The sequence below is a fragment of the Manacus candei genome, unplaced genomic scaffold (assembly GCF_025592945.1).
Source record: "Manacus candei isolate 608988 ecotype Guabito, Panama unplaced genomic scaffold, ASM2559294v1 h1tg000014l, whole genome shotgun sequence".
NCBI lineage: Eukaryota > Metazoa > Chordata > Aves > Passeriformes > Pipridae > Manacus > Manacus candei.
The window spans coordinates 52,094,417-52,108,006 of NW_026138062.1; the positions used below are offsets into that span (position 1 = coordinate 52,094,417).

The 13,590-nt window shown below is 39.7% G+C and overlaps 1 protein-coding gene across 6 annotated transcripts in view; it reads right to left on the reverse strand.

Moving 5' to 3' along the window:
- Nucleotides 1-3,133: 3,133 nt before the first annotated feature.
- The window catches only part of RIMKLB (ribosomal modification protein rimK like family member B), a 43,426-nt gene continuing 32,969 nt past the window's right edge, over nt 3,134-13,590 (reverse strand). For 5 of the 6 annotated variants that reach the window (XM_051779933.1, XM_051779934.1, XM_051779931.1 and 2 more), the window contains 4 exons: nt 11,587-11,817; nt 9,579-9,665; nt 6,426-6,629; nt 3,134-5,026 (listed from right to left, as the gene is read on the reverse strand). In XM_051779933.1, coding sequence (XP_051635893.1) covers nt 4,563-5,026; nt 6,426-6,629; nt 9,579-9,665; nt 11,587-11,817 — 986 coding nt within the window. In that variant the 3' untranslated portion in view covers nt 3,134-4,562. The remainder of the gene's footprint in view (nt 5,027-6,425; nt 6,630-9,578; nt 9,666-11,586; nt 11,818-13,590) is intronic. The other variant, XM_051779936.1, reaches the window with a different exon arrangement.

Sequence of the window (13,590 nt, forward strand, 5' to 3'; positions counted from 1 at the left end):
CCCGCTTGCATTACTGGGGGGAAAAGTTTAGGAAGGAACATTCTCAAGGATTTTTCATAAGTTCTCACTCTTGCCATCGGAAAGGGGAGAAGGGGTTTTCTCTGGATTGTTTGACTTTTTTGGCTCCTGAAAAGTTTTGCAAAGAACAGTAACAAAGTGTGAACTGTTAGAACACATTTCTGTAAAAAAAGGTAGAATAAGTCACACAAAACAGAGCAACAACAAATCCCACCCGAAATCCTCACATCCAATTTGTGTCATTGTTTTAAACAAATAAACAAAACAAAAACTTTTCAACTCAAATTATAAACATGAGAGGTTTGAAGACTTCTAACAGCAGGCCAAGATCCACCATCAGAATGCTCCAAAAGTCACTCTCAAAGGTTAAGAAAGGTTTAACGAAATAAAACAAAGAAAAAGGCAGCAAACACCTGGTTATAAATCCTGCAGTGTACAGCTTAAAACAATTCCTAGAGCAGTGAAAAAATTAAAAATTAAAAAAGACAGTAGCAACAGAAGTTACCTGTCCGAGCACCTACTATTCCATAGAGAGAACAGGAGTGGGTCGTGTGTCTCACACCAGCCATAAAGCCCATAAACCTTCTCAAAAAGAGTGAGCCATGAGAAAGATACTGTACATGTGATCTGCTTTCAAAGTCTCTCTAAGCCCTTATGGTCCCTTATGTATTTAACTGACAGATTTTTGCAATAAGGGGAGAAAATATTTAGCAAAAGTCACTGTTTTCATTTGTTGAATTTTGTAGTCCTGTACAGCACCTGAAGAAGTATCTCCTTTCCGCCTGACATACACAGATGTTCCAGAGATTATTTCCTGAGTAAGTATCACACAAAGATAGCACATGAAGAGGAGAAATTGCTTCAAGAGTGACCTCAGCTCAGAATGAAAACATTAACAGTCAATATAAGCATCAAGCATTGACATTCTTTTACAGATGAGGTGTTTTAACATTACAAGAAAAGATTTTATAAAACACATTAAAGCATTGAATACAAGGTTTAAGATACAATCTATACATTGACATAGTAACACATTAATTATAAATACAGTAAGTTCAACAGAAGAAAATCTCCAGTGTTACAAAGAACAAAATTTGATCCCATGTAGATTAAGAAACTTATTCGTGCAAACAAGAGTTTCTAGTTGGCTCTTTCAAAGATTAAAATACACAGAAATAGCTGTATCGCCATCAGCTGTACTGGCACTATTGTAACCACCACTGTGTTGACCATTTTTTCAGCACATGCTTTCAAACCCACATATGGAGGTAGTGTTAGTGCAACTGTATGAAAGTTTAGCATGTGATTTTCAGCACAGGGAACTGAAGAAGATATAAAGCTGACATCTGTGAAGTTCACCTTCAGTGGGAAACACTGCCTGGTTGCCATGGGCTAGATTTGTTGGTGTTTTTTTTCCTTCAAGTAAAAACAAGACACTTCTCTTGCATCCCCAGGCAGTTCTATGCATTTCACTATTTCACTATTTCAGGAGGTAAGTAGGGAGTAAATACATGAGACAAGTGTGCCCATTTGTATCAATGAACCCTCAAGCAAGGTATTCATGCAGCATCAATACCCGGTGTCCAAACAAACGTACATGATGTTTCAAATCCTGTCTCCCTCTGTGACCACTATGCATAGACTTATCTCCAAACTAGCAACGAAAGTACCAACCAGAGGTCTTTCAAAAAATCTTATTTTTACTTCACAAATTTTACAACTGTGAGGTGTAACCTGGACTTTCTAAAAAGGTGATAGAAATGTAAGGTTCCTGTGAGCCACGAAATACTATGGAGACTCAAAAAACCCAGTCCAGAACCTTCAGTTACCAGCTCCTTTCTCTAAAAGATGTTTCCTGTGATAGAAACACAGAGGTCCCATTACACCAACTAGCACGTGTTTACTCCCTGCTGTTATTCCACATGTGCTCAGCGTATGACACAGCTGGAAAGGGAAGGATTGACCCTATCAGCCCCTAGAGGAGTAGAGGCACCTACCAGTAAACAGACAAAAAAAAGAACAAACACCCCCACCCCCATCCGAAATTCCCCTTAGATAAACAAGCAAAGGAAAAAGAGTCTCTGGAAGAGACAGTTTACTGCTCAGTGACTAGAGCTCAGTTACTAGTGAATTAGGTTTCTTTCATGTTCTGTGGTTCTGCAACTCTTCATGGAAGTTGAAGACCTTTATATTCTTCATGTATAACCTGCACACTTGAAGGCTCAGTAAGGATTTGAAAATACCTTTACTGCCGAAGATCCTTTTTTTGCTGGACCAGCCGGTCCACTCTCCTGCTTAACATCAACAGTCAACCTTTCACTTGATTTTAATAATAATATTTAATTCTACAAAAAAAAAAAAGCCATTTTATTACATTCCTTTTAAAATAAAAAAACCAAACTGTACAAAGAAGCATGATCAAACCTCCATAAAGCAGGTTAATACTGTTCTGTTTATTGCCTCTTGAAGACTCTCTGCATAGTGTCCGTGAGTTGTGTTTAAGGTCCAAGTGAAGATAAAACAGCAGAGCAGCAGAGAGGTGAGGAAGGGCCACAGAGGTGGGCAGTGCAGAACCTCAGAGGGTACATGGGACATGCTCCATTAAAGTATCCAGAAAACAGCAGCATTGCACACACACAACCCCCCTCCAAACAAAACCTATTTTCACAAGATTATTTTTCAATTGTAAACGTTTTACTTTATGTTTTTAAAAAAGAGGCTTATCTCTATATATATATCTATAGTTCCAGGGTTTTATGAACCCAGAGAATAAGAGGGGAATGAAAAGGGAGAAGGAGGAGGAAAAGGAGGAGGAAGACAAGGACTGAAAAATGAGCTCAGTATCTGTTTTGGTTATTTGTTTTCCAAACCAGCTCAAGACTAATGAGAAAATGCACAGCCAGAAGGATTAGGGAAAATCAGGAAGCCTGGAAAAAAATTAGGAGCTAAACAGCCAAAACCCCAAAAGAAATCAAGCAAAACAAATGCGCGCGCACACAAACACACACAAGTGTGTGCACTCACCCCACACACATGTAAGGGTCCAGGATCAATCTGTTGATTGATTGTGGACCTAGGTTATATATTTTTTCTTTTATTTTTTTTTCTTTTATTTAAATTCTGGCTGAGCTCTCTTCTTTTTCTTTTCTTTTTTTTCCTTTTTTTTTTTTTTTTAAATCTAACACGTTTTTTTCCCAAAGCTACAAACTGAGTATTTCTCCCCAGTTATACTCTTTGGATTTCTGCCAACATCAGCTTTTATGTTCAGTGGGGAAAAAGTAAGCCTGGTACATATTGTGTGAACTGCTTTATTCTAAAGTTCCTCTGAACGACTAATCACTTTTAACCAGCTCTTCCCTCCTCCACGCCTTACCACATTCCTCCCTCCGAAAAAAAGTGAAAAATAAAAACAAATTAACAAAACCCCAACAATGTACAGGCTATATCTCAGTGCTTTCTTAACAAACAGTCTGCGGTGTTTTCACTTTGGCCACTGTTAAAGATGCAGGCATAGAGAAGGGAGTGTTGGACTAGCATGTATTAAAAGAAAAAGGAACATTAACATTGCAGATCTCTCTCAGAAAGACTAAAACACTAACAAATACAAGTCGATGCACGTTTGCTTTAAACTAGTGTAATTCATTTTCACATTGGATTAAACATCATTTTGTATACCAAACATTACAGTGCTGTTTATCTCCTCCAACCATGCAAAAAATAGTTAAAACGTGCCATTTCTGCCCACAAATAGAATATGACTAATTCTCCTAGATACCTTCCAAAATCAGGATTTGAAATGAGAAAAACACAAGTACTAATATCCTCCTTCAAAAGCTTTATAAAGAAATTTAGACACAAAGCTGCCACTTAATACCAAGATGGTACAATTTACAGACTTTTACAGAAAGTTCTTGTTAAGTCAACTGACGCTTCTCTCAGCCTCATCATTTGAAAGGCCATATCCTGCAAGGTCAGAAAGTGATGACTTTAAAAGGATCCTGAACTTACAGTTCCCACTTACAAGAGTAGGAACAGTAGGTGTCCAGGAATTTTGAAATACTTGGTATTTAACACCTTCGACTCACATAAAGAATTTGAGGCACTCAGCAATTTACAGGATCAAGCCTTACAGAGGTAGAAGAGACTTTATTGGTGCAGTAATTCACAGAAGTTTCTAGAGAGCTGCCAGACAACTTTCTGAAAATCTTCGAGTGTGAATCATGCTTCAATGCTTGCCTGTGAAGACACATGAACTGCAATATATCTGGGGACCAAAGCAGCATTCAAATAAATCTGCTGCCTGGGTATGAACTGAACATCTTTCTTGTAAAGCTGATGCTGACGAATGAAGACAATTTAATGTTCTGCAAAAAGGTAGGGACAGCAATCACAGCACGTGTGCCTTTTACTCTTGCTCTCTTGACTGACACACCCACCCCCTTTCCTCATTTCCTCTGAGCGTCTCTGATAAACAGCATTGCAAGTTGGCTTAAAAAAAAAATTTACAAGAGAGAGTTCTGTTGGTCATCTATTTACACGTGGCATCACTCCACCAGGAGTTTAATCTCATTGGCTAATAGCTGGTTCATGTTGAATAGAGCCCCCGGGAGCTTGGTGAGCAACTCTCTCTCCGTGGTCTCAGGGTCGCTGTCGACAGAGCTGGAGCTAGCACTCATATTGTCGACAGCGGCACTAGCTGGAGGGCCCAGCTCTGGCTCGCTAGTCTCGCTTGCCGTGGACACCACAGAGAGCAAGGACATGCGCCGCGTCAAGCGGCCGGGGGTGAGCAGAGAAGCGGCATAGTCCGCTATGATACCAGCTACATCTAAATTACAAGCCTTGTCAAAGGCAATGAAACCTACATTTGCATTGGCCTCGCAGACGTAGAATGAACCGTCGTCCTTCATCAGCAGGTCAATGCCGCACACATCCATCCCCAGGATGTTTGACACTTGGACTGCCAACTGCTTGCCTTGTTCACTCAGTGAGCACATCATTCCTACACCACCTGGAAAAAGTGAAAAAAACTTGCTGTCTGTACTCTGGTCATGGGTGACTGACATCCTTCTCAACTGGTTAGCACTTTTCTGTTGGGAAGCTCCAAAGTGAGCCTGCAAGCAGACTGCTGATGACTCAGAAATCAACCTCCTTTTCCTCTGTGACTACTAATGAAATTGAAGCCACAGGAGGATTTCAAAATATTCTGACCTGCCTTTGGCAGGTCAAGACTATGACTTGTTTAAAAAGCAGTTAAGTGATGACTTTAGTCCAGAAAAAGTATCACACATTTTTATGATCCCAGGATATTAAAAAAAATGAACTAGAAAACCACACTTGTTCCTTCTAAGGTAGAGGCTTTCCCTACATATTTGTAAGTTGTCACAAGCTCTTGATAAGACTACAGTTCTAACAAATATAATTGGGGGGAGTGGGGGTTAAGACGTCGTCTACTTATTATGTCCCCTCTCAACTTGTTATCACAGGTTACTGCCTTTAAAGCAAGAACTAGGGATCATTTGTGTCTGAATCTCAGCCAGACCAGTTAACAGTCCATCATCTAAGTATTAACTGACTCAGACTTCATCTATCACAATACTTAAGTTCAAAAAATACCCCAACAATAACAAAAAAAAATATTTAGCAGAAAAATCTTTCAGGCTACATTTCCTCAGCATGAGGTAGTAACTAAAACCTCTCAGGCATTTTGACTAACCAAAACTGTACTACACATGAACATATTTTATCCTATCTCTGCTCAGGTTCAGCACAGTTTTAGTCAGGCAACTTCAACACTCCTTCCTCCTTTTACCTTCATAAACCCTGTGTCCAAAGCTATGCAGTCTCAGTTCTGAGTATGCTACAATCAATGCAGTAACCTCCTCTTCCTTCCACATACGGTCTTTGAGGGAAGAGGTTGCAGAGAGGAACTTGACAGACTTAAGGTAGCACAGAAGATGCACAATGCAATCCAACTGTTTATTGCCTTCAACAGTTTCCTCTCTTAACATTCTCTTGTACCCTCTTGCCAACTCTCTCCTCCACCTCCCTTAAGTGTCGCTTTCTGTCTTCCTTCTTTTTCTGTTCCTCTCAACAGGATGGAACAAATGATAACAAGGTATTAGCATGAAACTGCCACTACCACATCAGTTGCTCCATTTGTGTTCCAGAACTTTCCCCTGTTTTTCATTCATCCTATCCATCTAATACTGTGGGCAGAGAATGTCTCTCCCTCTGTGTCTGCTCCACATGCATCTTATTTAATCCCTACTCTTACGTTCCCTCTGTAAGCCCCCAGCAGTAAACACAATTAATACAAAATAAAACCTGCAGCTTATTTCAGTTGGCTTTGTGATTTTTCAGCTGGATTGAAAAATTCTGACCAAAACTACGAACAGTGCTTTTCCTACCAAGTGAGCAGTTACTCTGCATCCTCCCATCTGTTGAGCAGCGGAGCATGGTGCCCACCACACGGCCTCCTACTACGATGACACGTACGTCCTTGCCATGGGACTCTTTAACGTATTTTTGAAATAAGTAAGGGGCATCATGACGGATCAAATGGCTTAGGTCGGCCAAATGGTGCTTGTCTCGTGCCAGGAACACAGCTTTACCTGTATGGAGAAAAAGAACATCAGAAGACTGTAAACAGCTACTCATTTGAGCTGCATCAGTGATTCAGCACATGAAAGTAAAACCTCTGACCAGCATGCTGCCTGTTCTCAGAGGCCCCATCCATATACCCATATACCCATTTACAAATTCTGCCATGTTCCACCGATGCAGTGCTTTTAAGTGTTCAAGTGCTGCTGACAGAGCTGAGGAGACACGTGAGGAGTTTAAAAAAAAAAAAAAAGAAAAAAAAAGAAAGAAAAAAGAAAAACTTGTAGATAAAGGAGGTGGTCTTGCAATTTCTACTCCTTTTGGTACAAGTCCTTAATGACAGGAAAAAAGGGAAGAAATACTTAAAGAGCAGCAGACATTTAATTAATAACAATTTTATTCATCCAAGAGGACTGGACCCACAACCTACAGCTTTGACACACAGGAACCAACAACATGAAACTGTTAAACACTGGGCAACTAAAAACTCTGAAGCCACAAGTGTGCCACTGCATAATCAACCACTTCCCTGTTGGGAAGTTGCTGAATGTTGCTCTTCCCATTACCTACAAAGGCTTACAATTCTAGAATGAGGTTTTGCAGTGGAACAACTACATTCAGAGGAAAATACTAGACTCTACAGTATCCAAGATAATTTAGTAGATTCCACAAGACATGAAATGAATGGAATATACTACAATTTACAAAAAAAAAAACACGAAAAACTCTTCAGAAATCATTAGCTTTTCTGCAAGCAACACCTCTAGGACTTGGAATTTCTAACCTAAAATATGTCATTTCATTCCCCTTCCCTTCTAGAGCACACCAAAGACTTCTTTGTTCTTTCCCAATCTTACCAATACTGATAAAAGTCACTTCTGAAACAGACCAATTTCCACCTCATTTCTGGTCTTAAAAGACTGCATTCCTTCCCACCTTTAGCTACATTTCCCAACTCCTTTTCCCCCCTTTCCTAAGGGCTCTTTCTATGTCATTAGACTTATGTTTTGCAATAGGGTTGCACAGTTCTTGTCGCAGAACTGTCATTCAAATTATGTTACAATGTTAACAGAGTACAAAAATAAATTGATAAACTGCCTATCTTAAATAAGGCGACAGAAATGTAGCAGTAGCACAAGGAGGAGAAATAATATGTAAAGAATTCCACCAAGTGCTCCAAAGCCCAACTGGGGCAGCCTCTTTAGTCAGGATTTAAGGTCTCCATAACACAGAACATTGTTTGAGGAACACCGAATTTCTCATTACAGAGAAATGAGAATATAAGCTTAAAAATCATGACAAGACAGCAAAAACCTCCATGTGCTTTCTCTTCCTCCTTTCTCCTATTCCAGGCTTTATGTCTCTTACAGGCACTTAATAATCCTACTGCATTCTTAAAATTAAATAGGAAGAATCATGCCATGGAGGGAAACTCTGTAGTTCTTGGGAATTATGCAGCTTCACAACATCTTGGCAAAAATAAGATTGGCACATTTGCTGCAGCAGCAAATTACACAGAAAACACAGCTAAAATTACTTTTATTCATCCGCCAGTACCTATGACCATGTTTGCCTGTTTATTTTAAATGCCATTTCTAAATGGCTGTTCTTCAATTAATGTGAAAAAGTTTCCCCAACTCTCTTAATGTGAAAGGATATGTACTGTGCATAAATTTGCATTAGAATGCCTGGAATTTAAAGTGCTCTAAAAGCAAAACTTGTAAACAGATTTACATGTATCCTAGCTAAAAAAAGGAGAAGGAAGTCAATAGCTGTAACTATCATTATTTAACAGATCTTAACTAGAGGCAGTGTCAAGTCAAATCTACTGTCTCAGATATTCTACAGTTGTGAAATTCAGCTTGCTGCAAAATCAAACTCCAACTTGGCTTTAAAGCTCCACACACACTTTTAAAACCAAAGTGGTGTTACCACCAAGATAAGCAGGTCTCATCTTCCCCAGCCCCACCATTTTGTTCTCACTCTTCCATTACATCAACACAAGCATTTGTACGAGTAAGTGCTAAGTCATGTAAGGAATTAATCTAAGTAAAAATAACCCATCTAGATTCATCCAGCATCAGTTCCTGATTCCATTTACTACAGAAGCACTCAAGCCAGCAGAAGAGATGCACCAGAGCAGCATAGAGTGGCAGCAAACTGACACACAATAAGAAGGAAGAAGTGTTGTCTTTTAGTTATGATTTTGCTTAAAGCAATTGCTGGTTTATGTGCTCAAACTTCATTTTTAGTCTGTTTATATTTCTAGTATTTTTTAAATTGGTTTTAAAGTATATTAAGAACAGAGCAACAACCTGTGCAAATAACCTCTGAAATTGATTTATACTCAGTTTCCTTTAGTAGATCGCTATCTAACACTAAATTAAGTTAATGTGTTGTTTCATATCCAATAGTTAAAACAAAAGACTAATAACAGGAAAAATTTAATGTGAATCTGCTGTAATACCACTGGCACTGTCAGAGGTATTTTTCGGAAAAACAGAGATCCAGTTTGACAAACAATACGTAAGATTTTATTTAAATTAGAATCCTAATTACAAACAAAGTCAAGCAGAAAAAAAGTCACTGAATGAACTGAGATTTCATTTCTTAAGCCTATTTAAAAGTATCCCTAAAATCCATGTAGACTTCTCTCTATTTTCCTAAGGCCCGACCTTCCATTATTCCAGTTCGAAGCTTTCCCCACAGAAGTCACCAATGCACCATAATTTTGAACCCCTTTCCCCCCACACTACTGCAAGACTAGGCCCTACTAAAACTGTTTCCCAGTGTTGCAGTCTATTCAACATTCAGAAGTCAAAGCAGGATAAAATTTATATGTACTGGAAAGAAGCCCAGCACCTAACAGAAGACCTTCTTAACTATCATTCCTTGATGAGACCAAATCTTAGAGTGCTGCTCAGAATATTCCTTGGCCTCACCCCTGACCTCACACCCACCTCGATGACCCCGCGTGTTCTTCACCACCATAGGGAACTCCAGCACTTCCGCCTCATCAATCATTTTGGAAAAATTCTCATGACCACCTGGCAAAAAGAAAACCAACAACATTATGTGCCACCAGTCTGGTGTGGCCTAATTGGGGATGTAACTCGCATACCTTCCTCCCACCCTTACAGCTTAGACAATGCATTAAAAACTACCAGTTAAGAGAAACTTGGTCATGGAGCATGGTCAGACTTTGAAGGTGCTTGTGATCTGTGGGATACTAACTCCTACTTCCTTTGAAATTGAAGACACAAGTTGACAAAGGCCTCTTGATCACAATTGCAAAAGGCTCAATCTAATTTTCCAAATCTGAATGACCTGACTCTTATCATCTTGTTCAAGTTTACCCTTTTTACTCTAACTCCCACCTTTTCAAGTGTCTAAAAGGAAAATAGCAGAGACATAACACTAGTAACAGTTCCATCCAAACTACTAACCAGGAAAGCAACATGGAATACAGTGACAAGGCATAATCCAGAGAGCAGCAACAATCAATACTTTGTCACTCCACCTCCCCCCTTTCCAAGGCTCAAGTGTCCTGTTTCTCATTCTCCCTATATCCTAATATAGTACTTAAACCTTTTAATCTCACTGCATCTGTAAGGACCTTAGAGAGTAGTTTTTAATGGCCATTCACACAATTATGGTTGATACTCCCAAGGTTCTTTGAGTTCAATTCACAGAAGACTGACCAAGTACAAGAAATAAAGATGAGAAAGTCAGCAGACAAAGGGATGAGCCCCTCTAACAGCATGTGCAGTAAAGCGCAGAAGTCAAAAGCCACAGCAGCCAGCAGCTGGTCACAAAGCCAGCAGCAGCCATCACTACCCTACCATGGATTTTAATGCATGTCATGGAATAACATGTAATCAGCACATCCTGCTTTACTTGGCAAAGCCAGCTCTTACTGATAACTTGATACTTGCAGTTTAGAAAACATAATAGAAAAAAAGAAAAAAAAAGGTCATGCTTCTGTCAAATTCCAGAGGCAGGCATTAAAAGCAGTGGCAGAGAGTTATGAACAAACAGATGTGTTCTGCAATTATCACATCATTCATGGTCTTCCCTTCCCCTAAAAAAATTAAAAACTCACTCCTTTCTCAATGAGTTAGAGCAACTACATGTATAAAGAAAGGGTGCGTTTCTTCTCTGATGTGTTTTCACAGTAAGTGATGGAAATAGTAATTTATAGTAATTAATAGAAAACCATGGGTTTTGTTTGTCAAATATGTTTCTGTTTTTGCCAAGTTCCCATTACGAAAGCCTATTGGTGCAACAACACGAAGGGGAGGAAAGTGCTGGCATTTCTCAAGAAAGAAAGGAAGGTTGAGAGGTATCTTCAGTTCTTTAACAGATTGTAATTAAGAGCTTCAGGGTAGCTCAGACAAATGGTTCCTCTAATCTAGCACTCTGTCAGGAACCACAGACTCGAGAGGCAGGCACAAGAAACAATAATTAGCTGTTTTGATGGGAAACAAACCCCAAACAGCTGTTAAAAGCTGAACACAAGGGCTTGTACTCTTTTTGTCCTTCCACAAAATATATTTGCAGATACTTTTATTCATACAGAAGTTTAATCTACTTTCGGATTTTAACAAAGGCTAGATCTCTGTAGTATCTTAGGACATTTAGTTCCCCAAGTTCTTATCTGTTGTTTCTGGCAATTGGAAAAGAGTTAAAAATGTTTTAGCAGTAACAGCCAAAGTTAGTTGCTTGGAAGGCTGAGGTACAGTTAAAGTACTCTTCTCAAAGCATTACCAGCTAATAAACAAAGCCAAAACCAGAACCTGAGTGTCGCAACTTTAATTTCCTCTCCTGGTTACTGAGCACTTAGCTGTGGAACTAGCCTCATGCTACCAAACTTCTATGGATTTCCAAAACTTGACTCACATTCTTTGCACTGCAAAAGCGTAAATAGTGGTAGGCAACTATGCTATCCTTTTGATCCAAAAGCCTTACCATACGAAAAAGTGTCTGGAAGAGGCACACCATGACCAGCAAGTTCTTGAAATGTCCAGAACTTGTTGACACAGTTGAGGATGGCTTGGGGACGATTCATCAGTCGACAGCCCATCTTCTCAAGGTGGCGAAGGACTGTGATATCGCTGTCACTCTGGACCCAAGGTGTTGGCACACGCACAACCACCACTTGTGGGTAAGAAGTAACAAGCTCCCCTTTCACCCGGAGACCTAAAGACAGAAGAGAAAAACATCCCAGTTTTTTACCATCCCATCAGCAAAAGGTAAACAGGCAAAGAAATACTGCACTATCTGTGATCACAACAGAGATACTAGACTTCAACAGTGAGTGTTGAAACAGAGCAACTCTCCCTACCATGCATCTTGTCAGTTGTGCTGTTTCATACATGTCACTCTTAACCCACTTAAAGGTAGGACTAAGCAAAAACAAGACTTTATTTAGGGCACACAATCTTGGGCTTCTTTCCAGGGTGAAGGACACTTTTTCTAGGTTGACACGCCATCCTTTCTATGGGTGTTAGCTCTACACTACATTCACATCAGCCGTATTAACAGTTCAGGAGGTTCCTGCCTCCCACCACTGGTTCTTGCCTACATGATGCAGTTCATAGCTTTCCCAGTCCCAGCTGTATTGATCCCTCTGTTTGTGGTATAACATTACAAACATATTGCCAAAGTAACAGAGATTAGATACGATCCTTAAAAAAACACAAAAAAACAGCAGTATTTTTAACATAGGTAATTCCAACAATGTGATTTATAAGTATTCAAAATAACTTTATCAGCTAAGAGGGAAGCACCCTGTCACATAAAGGCAGGAACTAGAAGGAAAGCCAGCTTTGCCACCAAGACCAATGTATTAATCATGACCTACAGTTTTATAGACTAATTCTCTGAAAAAGAAACACTGAAAGACAGGCTGCAGGAATAGGAATACGACAGGATTGGACGGGAGGCATCAAGCTCAATGAAGACAGTCTGGCATATGAGGATGAGAAAAGACCAACAGATTTGATATTCACATTACTCGCTTTATGTTCAAAGTAGAACTTTATGGCTTCAGCATCAAATACAGAGCTCACAGCGTAGTCAGCACTTTAACAGCTAAAAAAGAGAAAGCAGGTGGGCTGAGAAATCACAGTGCATCTGCATTTCTGTGCCTACCAAAGGTCAGCTGTAACTACTGAGATCTAGCCAAAATTAATTGATTAAACTGATTACTCTATTCCAAAGATGTTACTTTACAAATACAGACTTGTACGTATTCAACCTGAAGACACAGATTGCCAAGGAATTTATTTCATTTGAAAGTGCATTTGAATAGTGAGAGATGGGGGGTGAAAGAAGGGAGGGTGTTCCCCTCTCTCTACTTCCTCTTTTTCTTTTCTTTTCCCAACCAGGATGTATTTAGAGCTTGCCTTAAACAAAATGAAGCAATCACCTAACTCCCAAAAAGGAAGTAGATATATGCTGCCCAGCCCTTAGGAGGACACAGAACCACACCCTGGAAAGGCCAAAACAGAGGCACATCCAATTCAAATTCCTTTTTCCAATCCCCACAGCCATAATTGCACAGAGATGAGCAAACATAAGCAGACGGGTGCTCTGGCTGCTCACCTCATTAGCACCAAGCACTGCCGCATTGCAGCTGACATGACTCGCGTGTTTAAGCAAGCAGGCTTCAGACACACACTCCTCCCATTTCATAGAGGCATCTCAAGCAAGAGTAAAAACAAGACACTGCTACAAACCTAAGCAGACTGTAAACATCACAAAATGGACTACCATCTCCTTTAGCCAGAAAAGGAATAGATTCAGCAAGCAAAAGATTTTTTACTTATTAGTCAGATTCCACCTTACACATATATTTTCCTGTTTAGGTGCATGCCCAATTACACCCACTTTTTGCCCATGTAATTGCATGCATGTCCTGATCCACATGCAAGCTGTGCAACAATCATTTTTAAAAGGAGTGCATATTCT